Source organism: Staurois parvus, unplaced genomic scaffold, assembly GCF_062004578.1.
Source record: "Staurois parvus isolate SC_StPar_1 unplaced genomic scaffold, SC_StPar_1.0 ptg000704l, whole genome shotgun sequence".
NCBI lineage: Eukaryota > Metazoa > Chordata > Amphibia > Anura > Ranidae > Staurois > Staurois parvus.
This window is the reverse complement of record NW_028318500.1, coordinates 775,438-799,482: the sequence shown is the minus strand read 5'-3', so window position 1 is coordinate 799,482 and position 24,045 is coordinate 775,438. Positions and strand designations below refer to the sequence as shown.

The following is a 24,045-nucleotide window of genomic DNA, read 5'->3' as shown; positions in this document are numbered from 1 at the left end:
AGTGACTATGAGCAGCTGCAGGCTTGATAAAAAAAATTGTCATGTAAAAGGGTAGTTAAAAATAAAAGAATGAAGTTTGATTCTCACAGAGCATAAAGATACTGTAAGATGCCCATACACCTAGGGACACCAGTAAAAAAAACCTGAGGGTTTCTGGGAATGGGAGAGACTGGGGTTGTCCTTACAGCTTTTGTCTGCTAGTTTCTAATCACCTGCAGGTAGCTGCAAAACCCATCTGTCTAAGACTAAGATCCCAGAATGCATGATTAATAAATGGATATAAACAATGTGCCTGCTGTTGTAGCTGCACTTACAACACCAAACAAAATAATAGCAACAGATTTTACCTTTGGATCAAATGACTGGTATATCCTTCCCAATAGTGTTTTTTGCATTTTATACTTTGATAAACTGTAGATATCAAATACAGAATAGTAACCTCTGCAGTAAAACCAGTTGCAAGTCCTTTACTGATGTGATTATACACAGAACACTGACGCATAATTACATTGTGTAGGCTCATGACCTGTAATTGGATTATACAAGACTCTACGGAAAAGACATAATTACAGTTTAATTATTGATAGGTGGGTGTATAATTGAACAATTAAAAGTAAAAATAGGAGGAAAAAAAATCCATAACAGCGACATCTGGATATGATCATTCAAGCCTTTCTCCAAGATCCAGGCTATCTACAAAGTATGTCTTCAAGTAATGTTAAATTGTTCTTGTTATGAAATAAACTTTGTGATAAGCCAAGTCATTTAGGCCTGCAATTATCACAGAAGCCTCTGGGTATCTTTTACCTGGTTAATGTTAGCAAGCGGTTCCTCATCTTGTACAAGCATCTGGGAAAATTGTAGTCCCTGATCAGGGCTGATCCTCATGACACTTCGAAGCAAGAAGATCCAATCTGGGGTGTATCCCACCTAGTGAAACAAAAAGAGGAAAAAAAGCTTCAGTCGCGATAAAAAAATAAAAAAAAATGAATCCAGAGGAAATTTAAAAGCAATGGGGTAAGACTTACTTTTTTGGCATAAAGAACTATTTTCTGGAATTGGCCAGTCTCTGCAAAGCATTGGATCACTTTGTTTGGCACACTAGCACGCAGGTAAACACTAAGCGCAAGAGTTGGGTCCACTGCCTTTACCAAGTCGCCCAGCTCCTCAGAGCACTCAAGCTGAATAAACACAAGTAAAACAAGTCAGAATGGCTCAAATATCATTGATTGAACTGCTAGTAATTGTGGTACGGCTCTTACCTTATCTTCTTTTAACCACTTCTCCAAAAGTTGCTTGCGTCCTTGTTGCAGGACCGGCCTGCAAAGTTCTAATGATTCTAGCTTGTTTAACTGACCCTGATCTAGTAAAATCCCAAAGTACTGTAGCAGAGGTGATGCTTGTCCAGGCTGAGCTGGTACAGTCTGAAACTTCCTGATGGTGTCAGCTGTGCGAAGAATTCCCTGAAGAGACCAAAAATGCCATATGTTATAAAGGGATACATTTTAACATTATCTAGTGTCTGGTGATGAACCTTTAGCTGGGATACCTTTGGAGCAGATGCAGCTACTTTGGCAGCTTCAGAGTAATTCCCCTGAGCAAACAAGGTATTAAACTTTCGAGCAAAAAGCTCTTCAGCTCCTGCTAAATTGCTTCGGATAGCCATTCGTAGTCCCAAATCTGAATTCTGCAAAACGTTTGTAGCATAATTCACAATGTTGTCTTCTTCTACACAAACTGAAAGCACCTGCAAAAGAAAACAAAATTCAGTCTACACTTAAAAGTTTTATTATGCCAATAAAAACCTAACACCACCCCGCAAACAGATCTCTTAAAATTGTCATAGTTATGTTGTTTCTTCAAGCTTCAGAAATAAAAAAAAAAAAAAAAAAGAACACTTTTTTTTTGTTAAGTGGAATTCCAGGCTATTGCCATGTATGCTTAAATTTGCTCCAGCTCCCCTTCTAAATCTTATTCTAACTTCCCTGTAAAAGGAAGATACTTACATACACTTACCTATTATGAGGGTGCTCCCTTCCGGTCCCACAACCCCACCAGTGTTCAGCTTCAGGGGAGAGGAGATATCACAAACAATGGCTGGAATGCCTGTGCGGTGATGTCACCCGTTCGCTTACTATAAGGCATCTACAGTTGGCTATCCCTCCTCTCCCCTAAAGCTGCCACTGGGAGCTGATCACATGACCAGACTTGAGCACACTCAGATTAGGCAAGTATAAGAATCTTCCTTCTACAGCAGTGAATTAAAATTAATGGAAGTCCAATTAGTAAAAAATTTTTCCAGCAGAGGTCTGAATCGCATGTTTGTGTGATGATTTAGATCCTTCACATCACAGCCTCCCTTATATCACAATCAAGTTCTTACATCAGTGTCCTCAGTCCCCCGCACATCACTGTCCCTGTAAAAGGAAATTTGTAAATTCTGTATAAAATTGTATGCCATTTTGTATGCATTGCCTATGTATTGTACACTGCAGTCCTTACACGGCACTAAATGTTTTCATTATTATTATTATACAGTATTTATATAGCGCCAAAGGGTATGCTCAGCACTGTACAGTAGCAAGGGGGACATAACATGAGACAAGACAGTAACAATACACTACACGGGGGGTTTGAGGGCCCTGCTCTTTCGAGCTTACAATCTAGGAGGGAGGGGAATGTGGTACAGGAGGAGATGGCTGTGGGGGATGGAGTGGTGGGTGGAGTGGAGGAGGTTAGTTGTTAGGTGAGGTCGGGTGTTAGGTGAGGTTGGGGTAGGCTTCCCTGAAGAGGAGGGTTTTCAGGGTGTGCCTGAAGGTGAGGAGGGTAGGTGACAGTCTGATGGATTGGGGTAGGGAGTTCCAGAGGATGGGGGAAGTCCTGGAGAAGTCCTGCAATTGGGCGTGGGAGGAGGAGACCAGGGAGCTAGAGAGCAGGAGGTCCTGTGAGGAGCGGAGGGCACGGGTAGGGTGGTATCTGGGTATCAGGTCAGTTATGTAGTTCAGCGCGGCACTGTGAATGGCCTTCAGGTCAGGGTTAGCAGCTTGAACTTGATGCGCTGGGCAATCGGGAGCCAATGAAGGGATTGGCAGAGGGGGGAGGCAGATGTGGAGCGCTTGGTGAGGTGGATGAGTCTGGCCGCTGAGTTTAGGATCGACTGGAGTGGGGATAGCATTCGTTTGGGTAGGCCAGTGAGAAGGGAGTTGCAGTAGTCCAGGCGTGAGATGAGGGAGTGTACGAGTTGTTTGGTGGTGTCTGGGGTGGGGAATGTGCGTATCTTGGAGATGTTGCGGAGGTGGACCCTGCAAGATCTACAGTTGTGGCCAAAATTATTCAACCCCCAATGCTGTAAAGGGGTTTAGGGACTATAGTGTACATTTGGAATTGTATTCAGAATCAAATCCTACAAGGACGTTGTAACTACCCAAATGCAACTAAAATGACATCAATTGTTTATGTAATACAGTAGTAAATGGTTCTTATGTGGTTTCTTCATTGCCACAATTATTCAACCCCTTAAAGACTACCACTCTGAAGAACAGAGGTTCATACAGGTGCTTTCCATCAGGTATTGAAAACACCTGTGGATGTCACCGAGCAGCAATCAAGCATAATAAGCACCAATTAGGCAGCTTTAAAATGACTGTGATACTCAGCTCCTTCTAGACATTTACTGGTGTGGTTACAAACATGGTGAAGGCAAGAGAATGGTCCAGGAAGACAAGAGAAGAGGTGATTTCTCTTCACAGGAAGGGCAATGGCTATAAGAAGATTGCAAAGATGTTAAACATACCAAGAGACACCTTAGGAAGCATCATTCGCAAATTCAAGGCAAAGGGCACTGTTGAAACGCTACCTGGTCGTGGCAGAAAGAAGATGCTGACTTCGACTGCTGTGCGCTACCTGAAGCGTAGAGTGGAGAGAAGTCCCCGTGTGACTGCTGAGGAACTGAGAAAAGATTTGTCAGATGTGGGTACAGAAGTTTCAGCCCAGACAATAAGACGCACACTGCGTAATGAAGGCCTCCGTGCCAGAACTCCCAGGCGTACCCCCTTGCTGTCTCCAAAGAATAAGAAGAGTCGACTGCAGTATGCCAAAAGCCATGTGGACAAACCACAAAAGTTGTGGGATAGTGTTCTGTGGACTGATGAAACAAAATTAGAACTGTTTGGGCCCATGGATCAATGCTATGTTTGGAGGAGGAAGAACAAGGCCTATGATGAAAAGAACACCTTGCCTACTGTGAAGCATGGTGGAGGGTCAATCATGCTTTGGGGCTGTTTTGCTTCTGCAGGTACAGGGAAGCTTCAGCGTGTGCAAGGTACCATGAATTCTCTTCAGTACCAGGAGATATTGGATGGAAACGTGATGCAGTCCGTCACACACCTGAGGCTTGGGAGACGTTGGACCTTTCAACAGGACAATGATCCCAAGCATACCTCCAAGTCCACTAGAGCATGGTTGCAGAGGAAAGGCTGGAACATTTTGGAGTGGCCATCGCAGTCACCAGACTTAAATCCGATTGAGAACCTCTGGTGGGACTTAAAGAAAGCAGTTGCAGTGCGCAAGCCTAAGAATGTGACTGAACTGGAGGCCTTTGCCCATGAAGAATGGGCGAAGATACCCGTAGATCGCTGCAAGACACTTGTGTCAAGCTATGCTTCACGTTTAAAAGCTGTTATAACTGTAAAAGGATGCTGTACTAAGTACTAAGATTGAATGTCACTTGGGGGTTGAATAAAACTGATAATGCTGTGAGCACAGAAAAGACATTTGTGGTTATTTCATTATAACTGTTATGTTATATTTGTCTGACCTACAAGTGCCTCTTTAATGTAAATGTAAGCAAGATGACTGAATGATCAAAAGCAATGTCAAACTGGCCAAAACACTCAATTTCAGTGGGGGTTGAATAATTTTGGCCACAACTGTAGATAGCAGTTGGATGTAGGAAGGAGAGGTGGGAGTCCAGGGTGACACCCAGGACTTTGGCGTGTGGGGTGGGAGAGATGGTGGCATTGTTAGTAGTGATGGAGAGGATGGGGGGGGGGGGGCACGGGGTGGGGGGAAGACCAGGAGCTCGGTTTTGGATAGGTTAAGTTTGAGGAAATGGAGCGACATCCAGTCTGATATGTCGTTTAGGAGGTGGGCGATGCAGGCAGAGAGTGAAGGGGTGAGGTGGGGGGTGGAGAGGTAAATTTGGGTGTCGGCATAGAGGTGGTAATTGAAGCCGTGGGAGTGAATAAGTTTGCCAAGGGAGGAGGTATAGATGGAGAAGAGGAGGGGCCCAAGGACAGAGCCTTGAGGGACTCTGACAGAGAGGGGGAGGGAGGGGGAGGTGGCAGTGCTGTAGGTGACGCTGAAGGAGCGTTGGGAAAGGTAAGAGGTGAACCAGGAGAGAGCAGCATCCTTGATGCCAAGGGAGTGCAGTTTGGCAAGGAGGAGAGGGTGGTCAACAGTGTCGAAGGCCGCGGAGAGGTCGAGGAGCAGGAGGATAGAATAGTAGCCATTGGCTTTGGCAGTTAGCAAGTCATTGGTGATTTTAAGTAGGGCGGTTTCGGTGGAGTGTAGGGGGCAGAAGCCAGACTGTAGGGGGTCAAGGAGGTTGTTATCAGTGAGGTGGGCGCTTAGGCGATTGTAGACCAGGCGCTCAAGGAGCTTGGAAGTGAAGGGCAACAAGGAGATGGGTCTAAGGTTGTTAAGGTTAGTGGGGTCAAGGGAGGGTTTTTTGAGTATGGGGGTGATGTGTGCGTGCTTTGGAGGGGAGGGGAAGGTGCCGGTGGAGAGGGAGAGATTGAAGATGTGGGTGAGGGAGCGAATGATGGAGGGGGGGGTGACTGGAGGAGCTGTGAGGGGATAGGGTAGGAGCATACCGACCCCTCCGCCTCCGCTCAGTCTGGTTGAATGGGTCCAGACGAGGTCTCCATAGGAGAGGGCAGCAGTGGAGGTGGAGTTAGTGGCTTGGATCCAGGTTTCAGTAACCGGTAGAAGGTTGAGGGAGTGGGAGACAAAGAGGTCATGGATGGCGGTGAGCTTGTTGCAAACCGAACGGGCGTTCAGGAGTGCAACTGAGAGGGGAGGGATGGATGTGGGGAGGAGGGGGACAGATATGAGATTGAGGGGGTTGCGGTGGTTGGCGTGAGTAGGGGGGTGCCGGGTGGGGGAGTGGGGAGATGGAGGGCCAGGGTTTGGGGAGATGTCACCGGCGGTTAGGAGAAGGAGGAGGGTGAGGAGGGTATGATGGGAACAGGAGGTGCAGGAGCGCGTGGGTCGGTTGGTGGTGGCTTGTGGGTCGGCGGGGGAGTGGAGTAATAGGAGGAGGTGGTGAGAGCCGTAGATGGGGGAGGGAAGAAGTGAGGGTGCGATGTAGAGGTGTTTTGGGGGAGTAGGGGGGTAGAGGGAGGCACGTTTGGGGATGGAGGAGAGGAGAACGAGGAGGAGTGCAGGTGGCATGCTAGGGTGGGCAGAATTCTGATCGGGTCGGAGAGGAGGGAGGTTTCGGTCAGGGCATGAGGATGGGGAGAGTCCGTTATGCCATGTCGGAGTTCATCAGTGACCGATGGTAGGAGGGGAGAAGGAGTGGTGGGCGGCTGGGGCTGCAGCTGGCTGGTTGCAGTCTGTGGGTGCTGTAAGCCTGCATCCGCGGGTGTTGTGGCATGGCGTCGGTGGGCACAGTGGTGCGGCGGCTGGACAAGCCGTGGGACGCGGTGATAGGAGGCGATGTGGGCCCGGCGTCAGGGGTACTGGAGGTCCGGCGTCGGGAGGCGTTGAGGGCCCGGCGACAGGGGGCGTTGAGGGCCCGGCGGCAGGGGGCGCTGAAGGCCCGGCGGCAGGGGGCGCTGAAGGCCCGGCGGCAGGGGGCGCTGAAGGCCCGGCGTCAGGGGGCGCTGAAGGCCCGGCGTCAGGGGGCGCTGAAGGCCCGGCGTCAGGGGGCGCTGAAGGCCCGGCGTCAGGGGGCGCTGAAGGCCCGGCGTCAGGGGGCGCTGAAGGCCCGGCGTCAGGAGGTGGTGTCATTAGGCTTGCATTCCTTCAAGTCCTGATTAGAAATTAGCTTAACTATATAATGCCCCTTGTTACTATAAATGGACAATTGTAACATTAACGTGATACCTACATAATCATGTGTATAAAAAACTTCCAACTTGCCGAATAAACAGAACAGTGATGTGGAAAGATGCTGAGTGTATCTTTTTGTGACTGTTCCCTATTGCAGTAGTTATTAATTTGGAACCTCTAATCAATATGAGGATAGGAGTTGCCTATCTATAAAATTTTCAGTATTAATGTCCAAAACAGATGGCAAACTTTGCCTTGGAGGGGATTTAAAGGTGACCCGGAGAACCTGAAACGAGGAGCCTGAGACAATCTGGGAATTTCTGAAAATCAGAAGGCTGAGGTAAGCCCTTTGCTTACATTTTGAGATATCGGAATTCCTTGATCGGCAAGGCATTTTCAGGAGAATGGGTACCTATTTTACGCCTCTAATCGAACTGTATTGATTGGTGGTTATATGTTATATTGTCACTGTCTACTGTCCATTGGAGTGTTATAGATGAGAAAAGGAAGAATAGTGCTGGTTAACAGGTGATATGAAGTACACATCTGCTGTAATAGATCTAGATGCAAGAGGGTATAGGCACATGTAGAGAAGAGAAAATAAGCCTGGCCAGGCATTATGGGCATTATATTAAGTTTTAAGGGAATGAAAGGTAAGAGGGTACCCTGAGAAAATTCCCAGCGCAAGAGGAGTGCTAGAGAACCGAAGGTACGGTTATGCCTATTCTGAGCCCCTAGATAAATGGTTAAGTGGACAGAGATCCACAATGGGTAACAGGGTTACCAAGTCCACAGGGACTAAGAATCATGCAGATTAAACAGCTAGAGGAACAGCTATCTACTTGAGAAGGATGGATGAAGTGTGACAAGCAATGTAACAGCCATAAGGGGACATTTTGATGTTAAGCTATGGAAATAATTGAGAGTAAGGCACCACAACTTGTAAATTCTAAAACATGGGGAAAAGCTAAAACAGAGAAATGAGAGACAAATTGTATGGAAATAAAATTTTTGGCCCTGGCCCAAACAGAATACTTTATATGTGGTCAGAGAAGGAAGATGGGATGAGCACTATGGTTGCCCGTCTCATCATAAGAGCTGAAGTTGAGTATGGGATTACAGTACTTGGGATGAAGGGATGTCAGAGAACAAAATAAGGAAAACTAATTTAAACAGGAACATTTTGAAAAGAGTTAAAAGAAACAGAATGATATGCATGTGTTGTGTAAAAATGAGAAAAATGTAAGCGATTTTAGGGAGATGATTGTGCATGTGTGTGAATGGGTCTGCTGGGGTTTTAAGGCCTGTAGGTCAGTGCAGATTTCCCCCACCCCCTCCTTTCCTCTTTCCAATGAGAAGAAGCTGGGACAAGACATCAGTGATAGCTGGCAAGGACACATAATGTTATGAAAACGCGTAGTCATATTATATGTGTCGGCTTAATTCATCTGACAAACAATGTGAACACAGTAATCATGGTAAAATGAAAGTTAAATTTAAAAGTGCATATAGTATGTATAAAATAACACAAATTAAATATCCTTTGATAGCGGGAAAAAAAGTGAAATGAGGTAAAGCGTCCTCCTTGAAGGGGATGTATCTGTGTAACTGAAATTAGGGTGTAATATTGATAATTTCTGATATGATCTTAATTTTATTAATTATATAGAAATATTTTATTTGGTTTAGACAACCTTTAGTTGGAAATGGACAAGTTATTGGAAAAATCTGTAATTATTAATATAATTATTATACAGGATTTATATAGCGCCAACAGTTTGTGCAGTGCTTTACAATATAAAGGGAGAGGGTACTTTTACAATAAAAAAAACTAGAGTATTAGGAGAGCCCTGCTCATAAGAGCTTACAATCTAATAGGGTGGATATGGTATTAGTTTAGATTAACATGAGGTGGTTATATTGCAGCTTCCTTAATATTTAACAGAGCCTAGATGGACGGAATACATAAGAACTTTTTCAATAAAATTAAATCTAAAGGTCTGAAAATAATTTGAAGTGCAGTTCATGATGTGAGAGTAATAAATAAAATTACAGACCCATCTCACCAAGCCCACGCACTCTGTTAGGGTAGATACCACCTGCAGCCAACTGTTTAATAGTTTTTCGATCTGGCTGATGATTTTCTGTTCTTTCATATACAGATTGTTGGTACTTATTGTTTTTATTTATTTTTACTTTTGAAATCCAAAGTAAATTGTGTGGACTGTGAGATGATGTGTCCCTTTTCCTTGTAAGTGCAGTGGTAAGTTCAAGAAAACTTAGGATTTACGGACATCTCTGCATAACATAACAAAAATATGTAAGATAGAAACTGGGGACTTCTATTATTTAACTAAAATTAACAACAGAGAAAACAAAGAGAAATTATAATATTGCCAGGAAAAAGTAATCTTTTTAGAACATGGAAACTGGAGTTCTTACACAAAGAGCATGGTAAGAAAAAACAAGCCATTCAGATATATTTTATGTAAGCTGGACTCAGCAATGACGGGTTCACATGGCAATATAAGAGCAGTAGCTGTATGCAAGGTGCTACTAGACAAAAGATACAGACATTACTTTGCAATAATTGCTGCATCAAATGTGGGACCATTAAAGTTGAATAATTGACCAAACAGCCAATTAAATATGTCAAATGCAAGGTTCACAAAATAGAAATTTGTATTGATATTTATATAGAAAATATAACAATGAAAAAGGCATGCCATTGAACTCAGCCACCTTATTGCCTATATTGGAGGAGGCTGGAGACCAAGAAAAAAAACACGTCTTAAATTGATGTTGTAGGAATCAGCTGCTGTGAGCCCAGTGAGGACACTCCTTGAAGACCCAGATATTTGATTTTTTTTGTAGATTTGATCCCGGTTTTATACCGAGGATAGCTAGACCCATACTGAATATGCAGTTATCACCCAGAAGGACGGTCTGTATTCAGAGTCTTTGGATCCTTCTTCACCAGCTCAAGAAGCACAGCTCCATGCTTTAGCAAAGCCTGTGAGCTATTAAAAGAGTATACATTTATATAGATAGTATAGAATTAGAGAGCTTTTGGGGTGGCGCATGATTTTGGTTCCATTTGAAGGGCTAGAAGTTTTTTGTTTGTTTTTTTTACTTAGGCAGGTAAACTAATAAAGCATGGTAAGTTAATTGATTGGCTGTCTTCAGCCTTCCAGCTTCATGCTGAAGTAGCTATACTAGCATTAAAACGCACACATTGGAAGACCAGGAAACTAAGCATGCTGCATTACAGCCCCAGACACTTGTTGGGTCTGCGCAACTCACAGATTCCACCCTAGTTTTGGCCTGGTAGAGCTGGGATCACTAATTAAACTTTGAGGACCCCATAACAAGAAGAACAACTTTCTATGAAACAGGACTTTGGAAAAAGGTGATCTTTTAGGTCTGCCAGCCACTCTTTTCCCTTTAGCTTGACACATAGACCATGTCATCAGTCAGAAGCAGTTATGGCTGCTTTAGTAAATGAGCCTGGGATAGCACCAGGGTTCACTACAGGGTTTTTGAATATAGTGTTTCTTGTTTTACCAGTTACCAAAAACTGAATACCCCTTCCAGAGAATACAAAAGGATATATCCGGATGCCCAAATCAGGATCTTTTGAGTATGCACTGGTCTGCCTGGACATGTTTTCTGAATGGCCACAAGTTTGGCCAGTGGCAACTGCTACTGCAAAGGCCACAGTAAAGAGTGTCATCAGAAGTAGTTTTTTATTCTCTCTAGCTTCTGGAGCTCTGCACTTACAGAGGAACTCATTTTATGGAAGGGTTCTTACAAGAAGCTTTGAGGTTTTATTTTACACCCTGTACCATCCACAATGTAGTGAAAAAGAGTAGAGTAACTAAGGGGATGTCAGAAACTGGAAACGTATGGCCTGATTGTCTTCATATTTTTTAATCCCCTTAAGGGATATGTGGAGACTCTCCTTTTGAGATTTTGCATGGAAGTGTGTTGCTCACTTGCTTATATATTTCTCAGCAGCTGAAGTCCTTCACTTGGATCTCAGAGAGAATTGCCGATCTCTCAAAGTTTTTACAAACTAATGTATTTTCTCCCCAAGATCCAGATAATTACAATTTGGAAGGATCTCATAAACCAAAGCCAGGTGACTTGTGGACTGTTAAAAGACATCTTCACTATATATATATATATATATATATATATATATATATATCTACAATTTTGTTTCTGGTGTCCTTCGACAGCTCTTTCGTCTTCACCATAGTGGAGTTTGGAGTGTGACTGTTTGAGGTTGTGGACAGGTGTCTTTTATACTGATAACAAGTTCAAACAGGTGCCATTGATACAGGTAATGAGTGCAGGACAGAGGAGCCTCTTAAAGAAGAAGGTACAGGTCTGTGAGAGTCAGACATCTTGCTTGTTTGTAGGTGACCAAATACTTATTTTCCACCATAATTTGCAAATAAATTCTTTCCAAATCAGCCAATGTGATTGTCTTGATTCTTTTTCTCATTTTGTCTCTCATAGTTGGTCTACCTATGATGCCAATTACAGGCCTCTCAGCTTTTTAAGTGGGAGAACTTGCACAATTGGTGGCTGACTAAATACTTTTTTGTCCCACTGTGTGTGTATATATATATATATATATATATATATATATATATATATATACACATATACACACACATACACACATATATATATATACACACACACACCTTGCCTAAAAGAGTATAGCATCAAGTCAAACTCCTGGGATACTGTACTGATCTGGTCAGTTAAGTAGCGGAGGGGGTTGTTAATCAGTTTCAGCTGCTTGGGGTTAATGAAATTAACAACAGGTGCACTACATGGACAACAATGAGATAACCCCCAAAACAGGAATGGTTTTACAGGTGGAGGCCACTGACATTTTTTTCCCTACTCATCTTTTCTAACTGTTTTTCACTAGTTTTGCATTTGACTAGGGTCAGTGTCACTACTGGTATTATGAAGCAATACCTGGACCCTACAGATGTTTGCACAGGCAGTCCAACTCCTACAGGATGGCACATCAATACGTGCCATTGCCAGAAGGTTTTCTGTATCTCCCAGCACAGTCTCAAGAGCATAGAGGAGATTCCAGGAGACAGCCAGATACTTTAGGAGAGCTGGACAGGGCCGTAGAAGGTCCTTAACCCATCAGCAGGACCAGCATCTGTTCCTTTAAGCAAGGTGGAACAGGATGAGCATTGCTAGAGCCCTACAAAATGACCTCCAGGAGGCCACTGGTGTGAAGGTCTCTGACCATACAATCAGAAACAGACTTCATGAGGGTGGCCTGAGGGCCTGATGCCCTCTAGTGGGCCTTGTGCTCACTGCCCAGCACCATAGAGCCATATGCTTTTCACAGATGAGAACAGGTTCACCCTGAGCACGTGACAGACGTGAAAGGGTCTGGAGAAGCCGTGAACGTTATGCTGCCTGTAACATCATTCAGCATGACCGTTTTGGTGGTGAGTCACTGATCGTCTGGGGAGACATATCCATGGAGGGACTTTAAGACCTCTACAGGCTTGACAATGGCACCCTGACTGCAATTAGGTATGGGATTGAAATCCTTGGACCCTTACGCTGGTGCAGTGGGCCCTGGGTTCCTCCTGGTGCACGACAATGCCCGACCTCATGTGGCGAGAGTATGCAGGCAGTTTCTGGAGGATGAAGGGATACCACTGAATTGCCCCTACACTCGCCTGACCTAAATCCAATAGAACACTACTGATGCCACCAGGATCCACCCCAGATTGTCCAGGAGCTTAGTGATTCCCTGGTCCAAATCTGGGAGGAAATACCCCAGGACACTGTCCGTCGTCTCATTAGGAGCATGCCCTGACGTTGTCAGTTATGCATACAAGCATGTGGGGACCATAGAAACTACTGGAATTTCAGCAAAATGGACTAGCCTACTGCATAATTTTTTCACTTTGATTTTCAGGGTGTCTTTGAATTCAGTCCTCTGCAGGTTGATAATTTTCATTTCCATCCGAGCAGTGTGTGTATACAGTGAGGAACAGAAGTATTTGAACACCCTGCGATTTTGCAAGTTCTCCCACTTAGAAATCATGGAGGGGTCTGAAATTCACATTGTAAGTACATTCCCACTCTGAGAGACAGAATTTAAAAAAAAAGTTCAGGAAATCACATTGTATGATTTTTAAAGAATTTATTTGTCTTGCACTGCTGAACATAAGTATTTGAACACCTAAGAAACAGCAAGAATTCTGGCTCTCAAAGACCTGTTACTGTGCCTTTAAAAAGTTCACCTCTACTCCACTCATTAATCTAACTTAGCAGCACCTGTCTGAGCTCTTTAAAGACACCTGTCCACCGCACAGTCAGTGAGACGCCAACTGCTACCATGGGCAAGACCAAAGAGTTGTCAAAAGACACCAGAGACAAAATTGTGGACCTCCACAAGGCTGGAAAGGGCCACGGGCAATTGCCAAGCAGCTTGGTGAAAATAGACCAACTGTTGGAGCAATTGTTAGAAAATGGAAGAGGCTAAAGACGACTGTCAGTCTCCCTCGGACTGGGGCTCCATGCAAGATCTCACCTCGTGAGGTATCACTGATAAGAAAGGTGAGGAATCAGCCCAGAACTACAAGGGAGGAGCTGGTCAATGACATGAAGAGAGCTGGGACCACAGTTGTAAAGGTCACTGTCAGTAGAACACTACGCCGTCATGGTTTCAAATCATGCATTGCACAGAAGGTTCCCCTGCTCAAGTCATCACATGCCTAGGTCCGTCTGGATCATCCAGATGGTCACTGGCAAACTTCAGAGGAGGCATGGGAGAAAGTCATGTGGTCAGATGAGACCAAAGTAGAACTTTTTGCTCTAAACGTCACTCGTCGTGTTTGGAGGAAAAAGAAGGATGAGTTGCATCCCAAGAACACCATCCCTACTGTGAAGCATGGGGGTGGTAACATCATGCTTTGGGAGTGCTTTTCTGCGAAGGGGACAGGATGGCTGCACTGTATTAAGGAGAGGATGAATGGGGCCATTTATTTTGAGATTTTGAGCAACAACCTCCTTCCCTTAGTCAGAGCATTGAAGATGGGTCGTGGCTGGGTCTTCCAACATGACAACGACCCGAAGCACACAGCCAGGATAACCAAGGAGTGGCTCCGTAAGAAGCATATCAAGGTTCTGGAGTGGCCTAGCCAGTCTCCAGACCTAAATCCAATAGAACATCTTTGGAGGGAGCTGAAACTCCGTGTTGCTCAGCGACAGCACCGAAACCTGACAGATCTAGAGGAGATCTGTGTGGAGGAGTGGGCCAAAATCCCTGTTGCAGTGTGTGCAAACCTGGTCAATGTTTGACCTCTGTAATTGCAAACAAAGGCGTCTGTACCAAATATTAACACTGATTTTCTCAGGTGTTCAAATACTTATGTTCAGCAGTGCAAGACAAATAAATTCTTTAAAAATCATACAATGTGATTTCCTGAATTGTTTTTTTAAATTCTGTCTCTCAGAGTGGGAATGCACCTACAATGTGAATTTCAGACCCCTCCATGATTTCTAAGTGGGAGAACTTGCAAAATCGCAGGGTGTTCAAATACTTCTGTTCCTCACTGTATATATATATATAATGGTTGGAGACACAATACAGCTTCTAGTTCATGTACAGTTTACCAAACGTGAAGGAAAAGACATCTGGATCCACACCAGACACAGCAAAAATGACTAAATGAAAGTATCTGTTTGATCTGGTTTCCTCTTGGAATCACAGTCTGGGGTACTATTTATTCCAATGCTTTAATAAATATATTAGTAAGGGATATATGTATATTTAATGTAATTTGAAAAGTAGTTCAGCCATGCTAAAGTCATATTGTCTTTTATGTCTTCCATTTTATGTAGCATTGTCTGTGTTTAACTATGCTGGTAAGTCAGTATGTCCACAATTAAGCTACAAGGCCATCCTGGCCAAGGGATCTGAGTTGTACAGCTAATTACTCTGTAAATATTTCTTATCAATCATTTGTTTTTTTTATGTGGGTTTTAGTCATAATAAAAGGTAATTTTGTGATGATATAGCTGCTCTCGGCTATTGGATTCTCCCCAGTGTAGTTTGCCTCCTAGATCAGGACTAGTTCTGTCTAAATGTAAGGAGGTTCCAGGTTGAAGGTCATAATAGTAGGTGGGTCTGTGATCAAAATGTAAAATATTGATCAAAAGAGGGGTGATTGTAAAGGAAATTTGTAAATTCTGTATAAAATTGTATTCTATTTTGAATGCTTTGCCTATGTATTGTACACTGCAGTCCTTGTGCACACGGCACTAATAATGTTTTCATTACATTTGCATTCATTCAAGTACTGATTAGAAATTAGCCTGCCTATGTAACGCCCCTTATTATCATAAAAGTACAATTGTAATATTAATGTGATACCTATGTAATCATGTGTATAAGAAACTGCAAACGCGCCAAATAAACAGAACAGTGATCTGGAAAGTTGCTTAGTGTAGCTTTTTGTGTCTGCTCCCTACTGCAGTAGTTATTCATTGGGAAACACTAATCAATATGAGGGATAGGAGTTGACGGTCTACATAATTTTCAGTATTAATGTCCAGAACACCCCCCACGTCACATCACAGTTTCTCCTTCTCATTTCTGTCTTCTACCCTCACATCACCTCCCCACAACACTACCCCTTCACATCCCCCCCCCCACACACACACACATACTCAAAACACAGCACTGTCCCCCTTTACACCACCCCCTCACAGTACTGTCCCCCTGCACATCACCCTCCCTACCCCCCATAGCACTGTCCCCCCTTCACATTACTTCCCAAAAGCACTGCCCTCCCTGCACATCACCCTCCCCCCACAGCACTGCCCCCTCAGAGTAGTGTGCTCTGTCCCCTTCACATCAGCCCCCCACAGCCATTTTTTGCGTTACGGTGATTTGTTATTTTAACTGACAATTGCGCAGTCATGCAACGCTGCACCCAAATGAAATTTACGTCCTTTTTTCCCCACAGATTGAGCTTTCTTTCGGTGGCATTTGATCACCTGTGCAGTTTTTATTTTTCTGCACTATCAAAAAAAAATAAAATTAATATTTTTGACTTTTTGCTATTAAACATGTCCAGTAAAAAAAATTAAAGAAATCAAATCAAATGTCGGCATAAAGTTACACCAAAATGTATTCTGCTACATGTCTTTGCTAAAAAAAACCCAATACATGTAAATTAAATAGTTTACGTGAAATTTTTAGCGTTTTAAAATGGTGGTATAGATACTGGAATTTTTTTCTTTTTTACTAGTAATGGCGGAGATCAGAGACTTATAGCAGGACTGCAGCGGACATTCTGACACTGGGGAGAACTGACTTGGTGTCACTGACATCCCCAGTGACACCAATACAGTGATCAGTGCTAAAAAAATCAAAAAAAAAGCACTGACAGTACTAATGGTACTGGGCAGGAAGGGGTTAACATGAGGGGCGATCAAAGGGTTAACTGTGTGCTGGGAGTGTTTTACTAGGAAGCTGTGTCAGTGTGCTTCACTGTAAGCACACTGCTTTTGATGGCTATGCACAGCCATCCAAAGCAGTGTGCCCAATCTGATAGGGAGGAGAACTGTTAGTAAACAAAACAGTCTTGCCCATCGGAGATCGGCAGAAATCACCGGGTGTCAGCGAGTAATCACCGGTCTGGACCCAGTGATTGACAGCCGTGGCTGCGAATGGCGGCACAGGTAGAGCGTGTCCCACTACCCGGAAATGCAAAATCACGTTTATATATATGTGATTATGCACATCCGTGCCGCCCTGTAGCAGTATTTCTGCTATAGGGTGGACAGGAAGCGGTTAATATGAAAAAGATTACCCTGGCAGCTCTAGCTCCCGCTCTCCATTACCATCCTGCTTCTTGCTCTCCTCCCCACCTTGAGAATGACAGCAGTGGAGGCTTGGAGGGGGGGGATTGACTCCTAAATGGCATGACCAAGACGGTCCCGAATGGGATACTGGCTCGATCCGGATCCAGACCGCAGTCCGCCATTTTGTGATTCGTGTACTACAGGGTAGTTAGAATAGAATTTAGAGAGGGGATGGGAGCAGGTTTAAGCATAGCTAGCAATAACCTTGAATTCCACTTTAGGTTTTGCTTTTAGTCGAATTCAGTCTACACCTTGTGTTCTTCAGCATCTAAAGCTTAAAGGCTCAATTCACCTTTGGAACATGTTATACCTGTCTTTAGGGTGTAACATGTAACATGCTAAAGCAAACCCCTCATCCCCTGAACACCCTTCCCCCCCTGCCCTGGCTGCTGTCACATATAAAACCAGCATTAAAATTAGCGTGTGCTGCCCAACTGCAGTACTGTGTGTGGGCGGGAAGTAGTTAAAGTAACTTTTTGTTTTGGATAGAATGGGGGAAGTTAAAAACCCGGTCAGTTTTTATTGCTATCCAGTGCTCTGTTAAAGGGATTTCCTCCTCTTTTTGTTGTGGGGATTTTTTTTATTAGACAGACAGGGACAGAGAATCTGCAACAGTGTAACAAAACTGTAAACTGAAGTGCCACATTTCAGTCCATCAATTAGGTAAAAAAAAAATAAAAATAAATCCTGATAAAAATATGGACCTAAAAAGCATATGTGAATAAAATTTGTAAAAATTAATGTGTAGAAAACAAGCCGCACACTACACAATCTGATTGTACAAACTTTGAACAAAATCCTTCCTAGCTTCTTCAACACAATGCATTAGAAGGTTAAACACAATAGTCCATTAGTGGCAGATATAGAGGAGACTGTACAAATAGATTATACAGTGTACGTACAGTCAAAAGCGGACCATACAGAAATCAAAATTGGGCCAGTTCAGCAGGGACCGGCTGAATTTCAATCCATGTGTGACCACAATGGTTGAACAGAAATCGATCTACCGATCGACTTCTGTTCAACAACACTGTTGATATTTTCTCGCTTAATCAACACCACAGGCAATAGGCTGCATCACTCATCTGTGTATTCTGACAGCAGGGAAGTCCTCCCGCTGTCAGAATACAGACACACAGCAGAGGGGATTCGAGTGTGTGGATGGGAGTAATCAGTTCAGTTTGGCCAGCCTAAGAGGTTGTCAGAGAATTGTATAACCTCAGGCTATTTAAAACACCACTACAGTACATCTGGGGGTATTTGTTGCCTGAGAGGGATAATTGCTGTATGTACCAAAAATAGCTGTATGTGATCTAATAAACACCAAAGCAATTTATCTGTGTGTAATGTAACGCAAAATTTGTTTGTTCTAATTGTCTCAAACCACAGTCTCATGAGGCAAAAATGCACTATGATCGGATATAGTGACTACTGTGATTAATGTACACTGCACAGTTGGATATAAAAGGGTTAAAACTGTGAATTGTTTTGAGACTGAAAACAATGTAAATGGGCTAGAAGTGAACTGGACCTTTAACCCTTTGCTGCCAGGTCCAGACCTCGGACACCTGGGTATTTTAAACACACAGAGTGTGTGTATATCTGAAAAGCCGACTGCCGGCTATCAAATGGAATGCAGCCGCCCAATCACTGCAAAGCACACCCGGTATAGGCTCTGTGCGCCCGGGACCAGCATGGTGGGTGCCGCTGAGTAGAGGGGAGGGAGCTGAGCATTCTCCTCCCCTTCTTGCTGACCCAAAAGTGACATGTAAAATGCCACTTCCAGGTTACAGTGCCACTATCCCTAGAATGCATAGCTGGGGAAGAATCTAAGGCAGTGTGATCCGCACTGCAATAGATTCACTGGATGACAGGTGAGACATCAGAGTTCTATTTGACCCTTGGTGTTTCATTAAGGAGAACTGGCCACCAAAATATCACATAGGGTAATTTTTGTCCTCTGCACATCAACTTCTGTACAACCACTCTGTTGGGTTTTTCCAGTGTATTCTGAAGGCGGGGAAGTCTCCCTGTCTCTCTGCTGTCAGAATACAACAACTCAGCTGGAGAGATTTGAGTGTGTGGATGGGGGGTTTGGAATAGGGTTCCTTTTTTTTTTTTTTCCATTCAACTTGCTGGATGAATAAAAAAAATGTGATCATTGTAGGAGCTGCCTTAGTCTTTTACCAATAACATATTAACACAAATTACTGATACAATTGATATTTTTATTATATGTATAAAATATTTAGTGTAGGGTTGTTTTGATGATTCATGTGTGGAGCGCATGCTGGGTTGTCTAAAAATAGGGACTAGTACTAGCTTTGCATTTGTTGATTGCTCCTACAGAGTGAAGATTTCAAGGGCACTGTGTGAACATGAAAATGAGAAAGGGCACGATTCCTTTCTCCAAGTGATTCAGCTGCATATGTTAGTGTGTAAGCTGAATTCCTGCTTTTAGGTCTGTAGTCACAGCTCAGATGTAAGCCAGGAGTCTAAAACCCTGGAGTACAAAGGTCATTGGCTACCTGTGGGCTGCACAGGGGATAAAGTAAAATATATTTGGAAGCAGTATTACATTTTTACCCAACTAACAAGTTAAAAAAAAAATAAAACATTTGCAAACCACTAAAGATTCCATATAAATAATGTGATATATGTTGTACGGTTCTGGTAGACAGAGCTACTGAGATGTTTTTCTTCAGGCACTCAACTGAAGATGCAATACTTTAATGTGATTCACATTTATAAAAAACAACTTGACAGTAAATTCCATATTTTGTAGTGCAGTATAGGGCACAGACTGGATAGCCATAGAACCTGGGCTATAAGCTGCAACCTTCTAGTGATGGGATGTTGGCAAAATGTTTGGACACAATCCCCTTGAGAGTACCCCTATAACTCTAATCCCACTTGGTAAAATCTCAGTTTTCTAGCATGCAATGCAGACCAAAACATTAACTGTGTCCTGTACTGTACTCCAACATATGACATTTAAAGGTAAGCCAAAATTCCTTCTATCTTAATAATACAGTACAGGACACAGGCAAGAGTGCCAGTAGGGGTGCACCTTTTTAAATTCTCTAGGTGCAGAGGAAAGGCCAAACAGAAGCACGAAAAATTAGATGTGACGGCAAGTATTCCCCTGGTCTCAGAGAGGCAATAACTGGCCTTGTGGATTACATGGGAAAATTTGCACAGAAAAAAGGTACTTGTTTATGAATTTTATGTCCAGGATAGAATGAACACCCCCCCATTGAGTTTTGGTGAGCAGGTTTGAATAGAATCCTTTGAACCTGTACTCCAGAGGGAAATCAGAACAATGATGATGGGGTAAGTGGTAGGCAAACTGTAGCAGACATCATATGTGACAGGGGGGACAACGCAATGCCCCTTCATTGTGACGAAAGCTTTGTGGCAGACTTTGGTATGGTGCGTTTGGTATGGCAGCTTCAACTGACCAGGCTTTCAGGTCTCTGTGCAGATGAACAGTAATGAAAGCCATTTCAGAAATTTGTGTTGTGACTTCTAGCGCATCAACACAGAGGAGTAAGGCAGAAGGCAGTGTACAACCAGAGTTCGGTAGCGAATGACAGGATCCTATTGAGTGTGCATTTCCTTAGTCCAGGGGTCTCCAAACTGTGGCCTGCGGGCCAGATGTGGCCCTTTGCTTACCTTTAGTTGGCCCATGGGGCACTATTCCTTCCACTGACACCAACAATGGGGCACTATTCCTCCCACTGACCCTAGAGATGGGTAACTAATTCTCCCACTGACACCAATGATGTAATTTTTTTTTACTTCCACTGTTCACCAAGCCTTTGACACTGGTCACAGTCCAGTCCCCTAAAGTTTGGAGACCCCGGCCCTAGTCCAATCGACAGCGTTTTCACAAACAGAAACTGCAACAGTAACAGGTTGTAAAGTTGGACCTGTAAGAAGACAGACTTTAAAAAGCATCTCAAATTTTTTGTCTGCAGAATGTTTAAATGAAGGAACATCTTCTGTAGACACTAAGAAATTTACATCTGAGATGGTAGGATCTACTAACGAAACAATCCACTTTTTATTGAATTTTGTTTTCACTGGATATAGCTCAGCATTGATTCTCTGAGGGGTGAAAACCTTTTCAGGGGAAATCCTACCATCAAGAAGTGCCCATTCTATTTGTTCACGAACAGGAAACGCCTCTTTTGCAGGTCTCTTGGTACCCAGAGGAGCCTGGCAAGACTGAGGCTTTTGCGCACAGCAGAAGTAAACGTATTTACATTGGAAAGTATATTGCGTGAAGCCTTAGCTCAGGTGCATGGGAGGAAGGGGGTATTAGAAATCTTCTGAGGCCTCCTCTAACACCACCTCCAGTTCTTCTTCAAAAGTTTTCCATCTCTACCTCTTCTAAAGAAAGTAGTTTCACTTCCAATACAAGCGAGGCAATGGTTTGAGTGTCTTGTAACCAATTGGCAGAGTCAATGTTTGCCTGAGATTTTGCTGCGTTTCCATCATGCCTGATTTCTTCCATTGCCATCTGTGAAGGTATTCCCCTGTGGGATATTCATGGAGTAGGGTGCATAAATGTGGTAAGCAAGAAAACACAGCAACCCAGGTGCTGACTGTCCTGTATTGAAGTGCGTGTGGCAAAACCGCAGGAGGAAGGGCCTGAGTACCTTAAAAGGGCTCTGAGTGGAAGTGATCGTAAAAGTGTGACCTGTGGTGTGATATAATACCTAATAATCTACAAATTGTGGAAATTTTACTGCCAAGTTTGAAAGTTTAAACACTCAATAAGTGCATAAAGTCAAAAGCAATTTCTGGTTTTGTCAGAACTGTTCTGGGCTCACAGAATGAAACAGGAAGGCCTGAACCTACCAACTCTACATAGGCATCCTGGAAGCCATTTTGTTCTGTATATTCTATTTTCATGGTTTCCAAACACAGATTCTAAGAGCATTCCAAAGTTGTTACAGTTTATGTTCCCAGGTTATACATTTCAGGAGAAGTATTGTGATATCAGACAGCTACAAGATAAAGACTGAACATGATACCAAGTTGTAATATAAATAAATTAGTCCATGTCTAGACTGAACAAAGGACAAAAGAACTGTTCACAATGATTTTTTTTTTTCATGAACCCCTGGAAAAAGAGTGCATATTAAACTTTACATTACATATGGTGTTATTATTTGACAGGAATATTTTAACTATAAATGTCAATTGTATTATTATTAGTATTGTATGAATTGAATAAATGCCTGTAAACGACTATGTGTACATGGACACATAGGAAAACATAAAAGAGCGTTCAGGGGCTGCTGGGAAAAATGCTCAACTACTCCTAAACTTCAGTTTAGTAGCTGCAGTGCACATGAGCCCTTAGAGTTTTCTTACTAGCCCGGGGTTAAAGGTCAACTTTTGACATGACACAGAAGGGGTGTCAGAGAAATCCAAAATCATTCCTAATCCTATACTGCCCCCTTCAGGTAATTGAAATCAATTAGTAGAGAAAATGACACCCAGTATGACATCATTTTTAGGTGAGATAAGCTTTTCCCACCTAGGTTTTTTTGAGAGGATAAAAGTACAAGAAGGACAGAGACAGAGAAAACACATCACCAAAACAGAACATCACAAGACAGGAGACAAAGGGATAACAAACGGACACAGACACACCCTGAAGTGAGCTGACTGAAAGCTGACATCACAGAGTCCATATTGGTAACTAACTTTCATTTTCTTCAGCTAACTTGTACTAGCCTTATATCTCCAGCTCATTTTTTTAGACTGATAATGGTTATAGTTAGCACAGGAGTTGATGTGAAGTAATTTTAACTGCAGTATAAATTATTTTCATTTCAGTCCTCAGATCTATATAAATATAAAACTAGGTAGACAACTTAGTGTAACAATTTATCTTGACCTCAGATAGATTCTAAACTGATTGGATTGGCCTTTGTATGGTATTCTTAATCAATTCATAACAAGGTACATGTTGAGCTTTGAATGTCTGGTTGCAGAGAGAGATCACGTGGTCGGTTTGCATAGCCATTGTCATATGTTACTGAGCTACTGAGAGTTTCCTACGCTGCATTTTTAGACAGGTAGTCCTAATTTCATTAATATTTGAAAATAACTGCAGATATCAATTTCTAACCATTATTTTGGATTAGATCATTGTACTGTTATTTTGAATTGTTTATTATTTATCATCACTTCTTATATTTCATTATCATTTTGCACTGATTTTTATTAGTAAATATATATTTTTGCACATTATTGCTTTTTATTTCATCTTCAGATTAGCGCAAATAAAGAACTTGGATTATATCAGCTGATTTATGAAAATTAGTAGGGAATCGCCTTAATTCCAGATACCCGCCTGTTTTTATAATTTATATACTAAATTATTTTCTCAGAGTTAAAGTTCTGACAGTTTCCTGACAGTTTTAATCACAAAAATGATTATTCAGGAGACAATACGTTTACTACAAGTATTGAACATATTGGAGTTTAATTTACTAATGGCACATAAGCGGTTTACTTACAAGGGAAGTTGCACTTTGCAAAGGAATCTGCCCCAACACTTACTAAAAGTGAATTGTTACTTTGCAAAAGAATTAGGGAAGCACTGATACTAAGCATTTGCGCGAGTACTTGTACTCGCGTAAATGCTCCAATACCTAAAAGCGATACTTTTTTTTTGTGTGGTGTGATTTGAGTCCATACAAAATGAATGGGCTCAATCCGCACTCCAAAGAACTGCATGTGATTTGAACAGGAATGCAGTGCGATTCCTGTCCAAATCACATGTGGTTTCCAGCACTGCTCCTGTGTGAATCCAGGCTTGTCATAGTGACTTCAGCATTGGTTCACATAGGAGCGGTGCGGGAAACCGCATGTGATTCATACAGGAATCACAACGCATTCATGTTCAAAACACGTGATTCTTCGCAGTGCAATTTGAACCCATTCATTATGAATATATGAAAAATATTGGTAGTTGATATCATCGAGTACTTAACCACTTGCCTGCTGGGCACTTATGCTCTCCCTTCCTGCCCAGGC

At 42.8% G+C, this 24,045-nt stretch overlaps 1 protein-coding gene across 3 annotated transcripts in view; it reads right to left on the bottom strand.

The window, feature by feature from the left end:
* The window catches only part of CLTCL1 (clathrin heavy chain like 1), a 189,447-nt gene that overhangs the window by 52,823 nt on the left and 112,579 nt on the right, over positions 1-24,045 (bottom strand). For all 3 annotated transcript variants that reach the window (XR_016306292.1, XM_089653178.1, XM_089653177.1), the window contains exons 7-10: positions 1,550-1,747; positions 1,263-1,463; positions 1,029-1,181; positions 808-930 (exon numbers count right to left, since the gene is read on the bottom strand). Coding sequence is in view for 2 of the 3 variants with exons in the window: in XM_089653178.1 (XP_089509304.1) it covers positions 808-930; positions 1,029-1,181; positions 1,263-1,463; positions 1,550-1,747 (675 nt within the window). In the remaining variant the exon portion in view is untranslated. The remainder of the gene's footprint in view (positions 1-807; positions 931-1,028; positions 1,182-1,262; positions 1,464-1,549; positions 1,748-24,045) is intronic.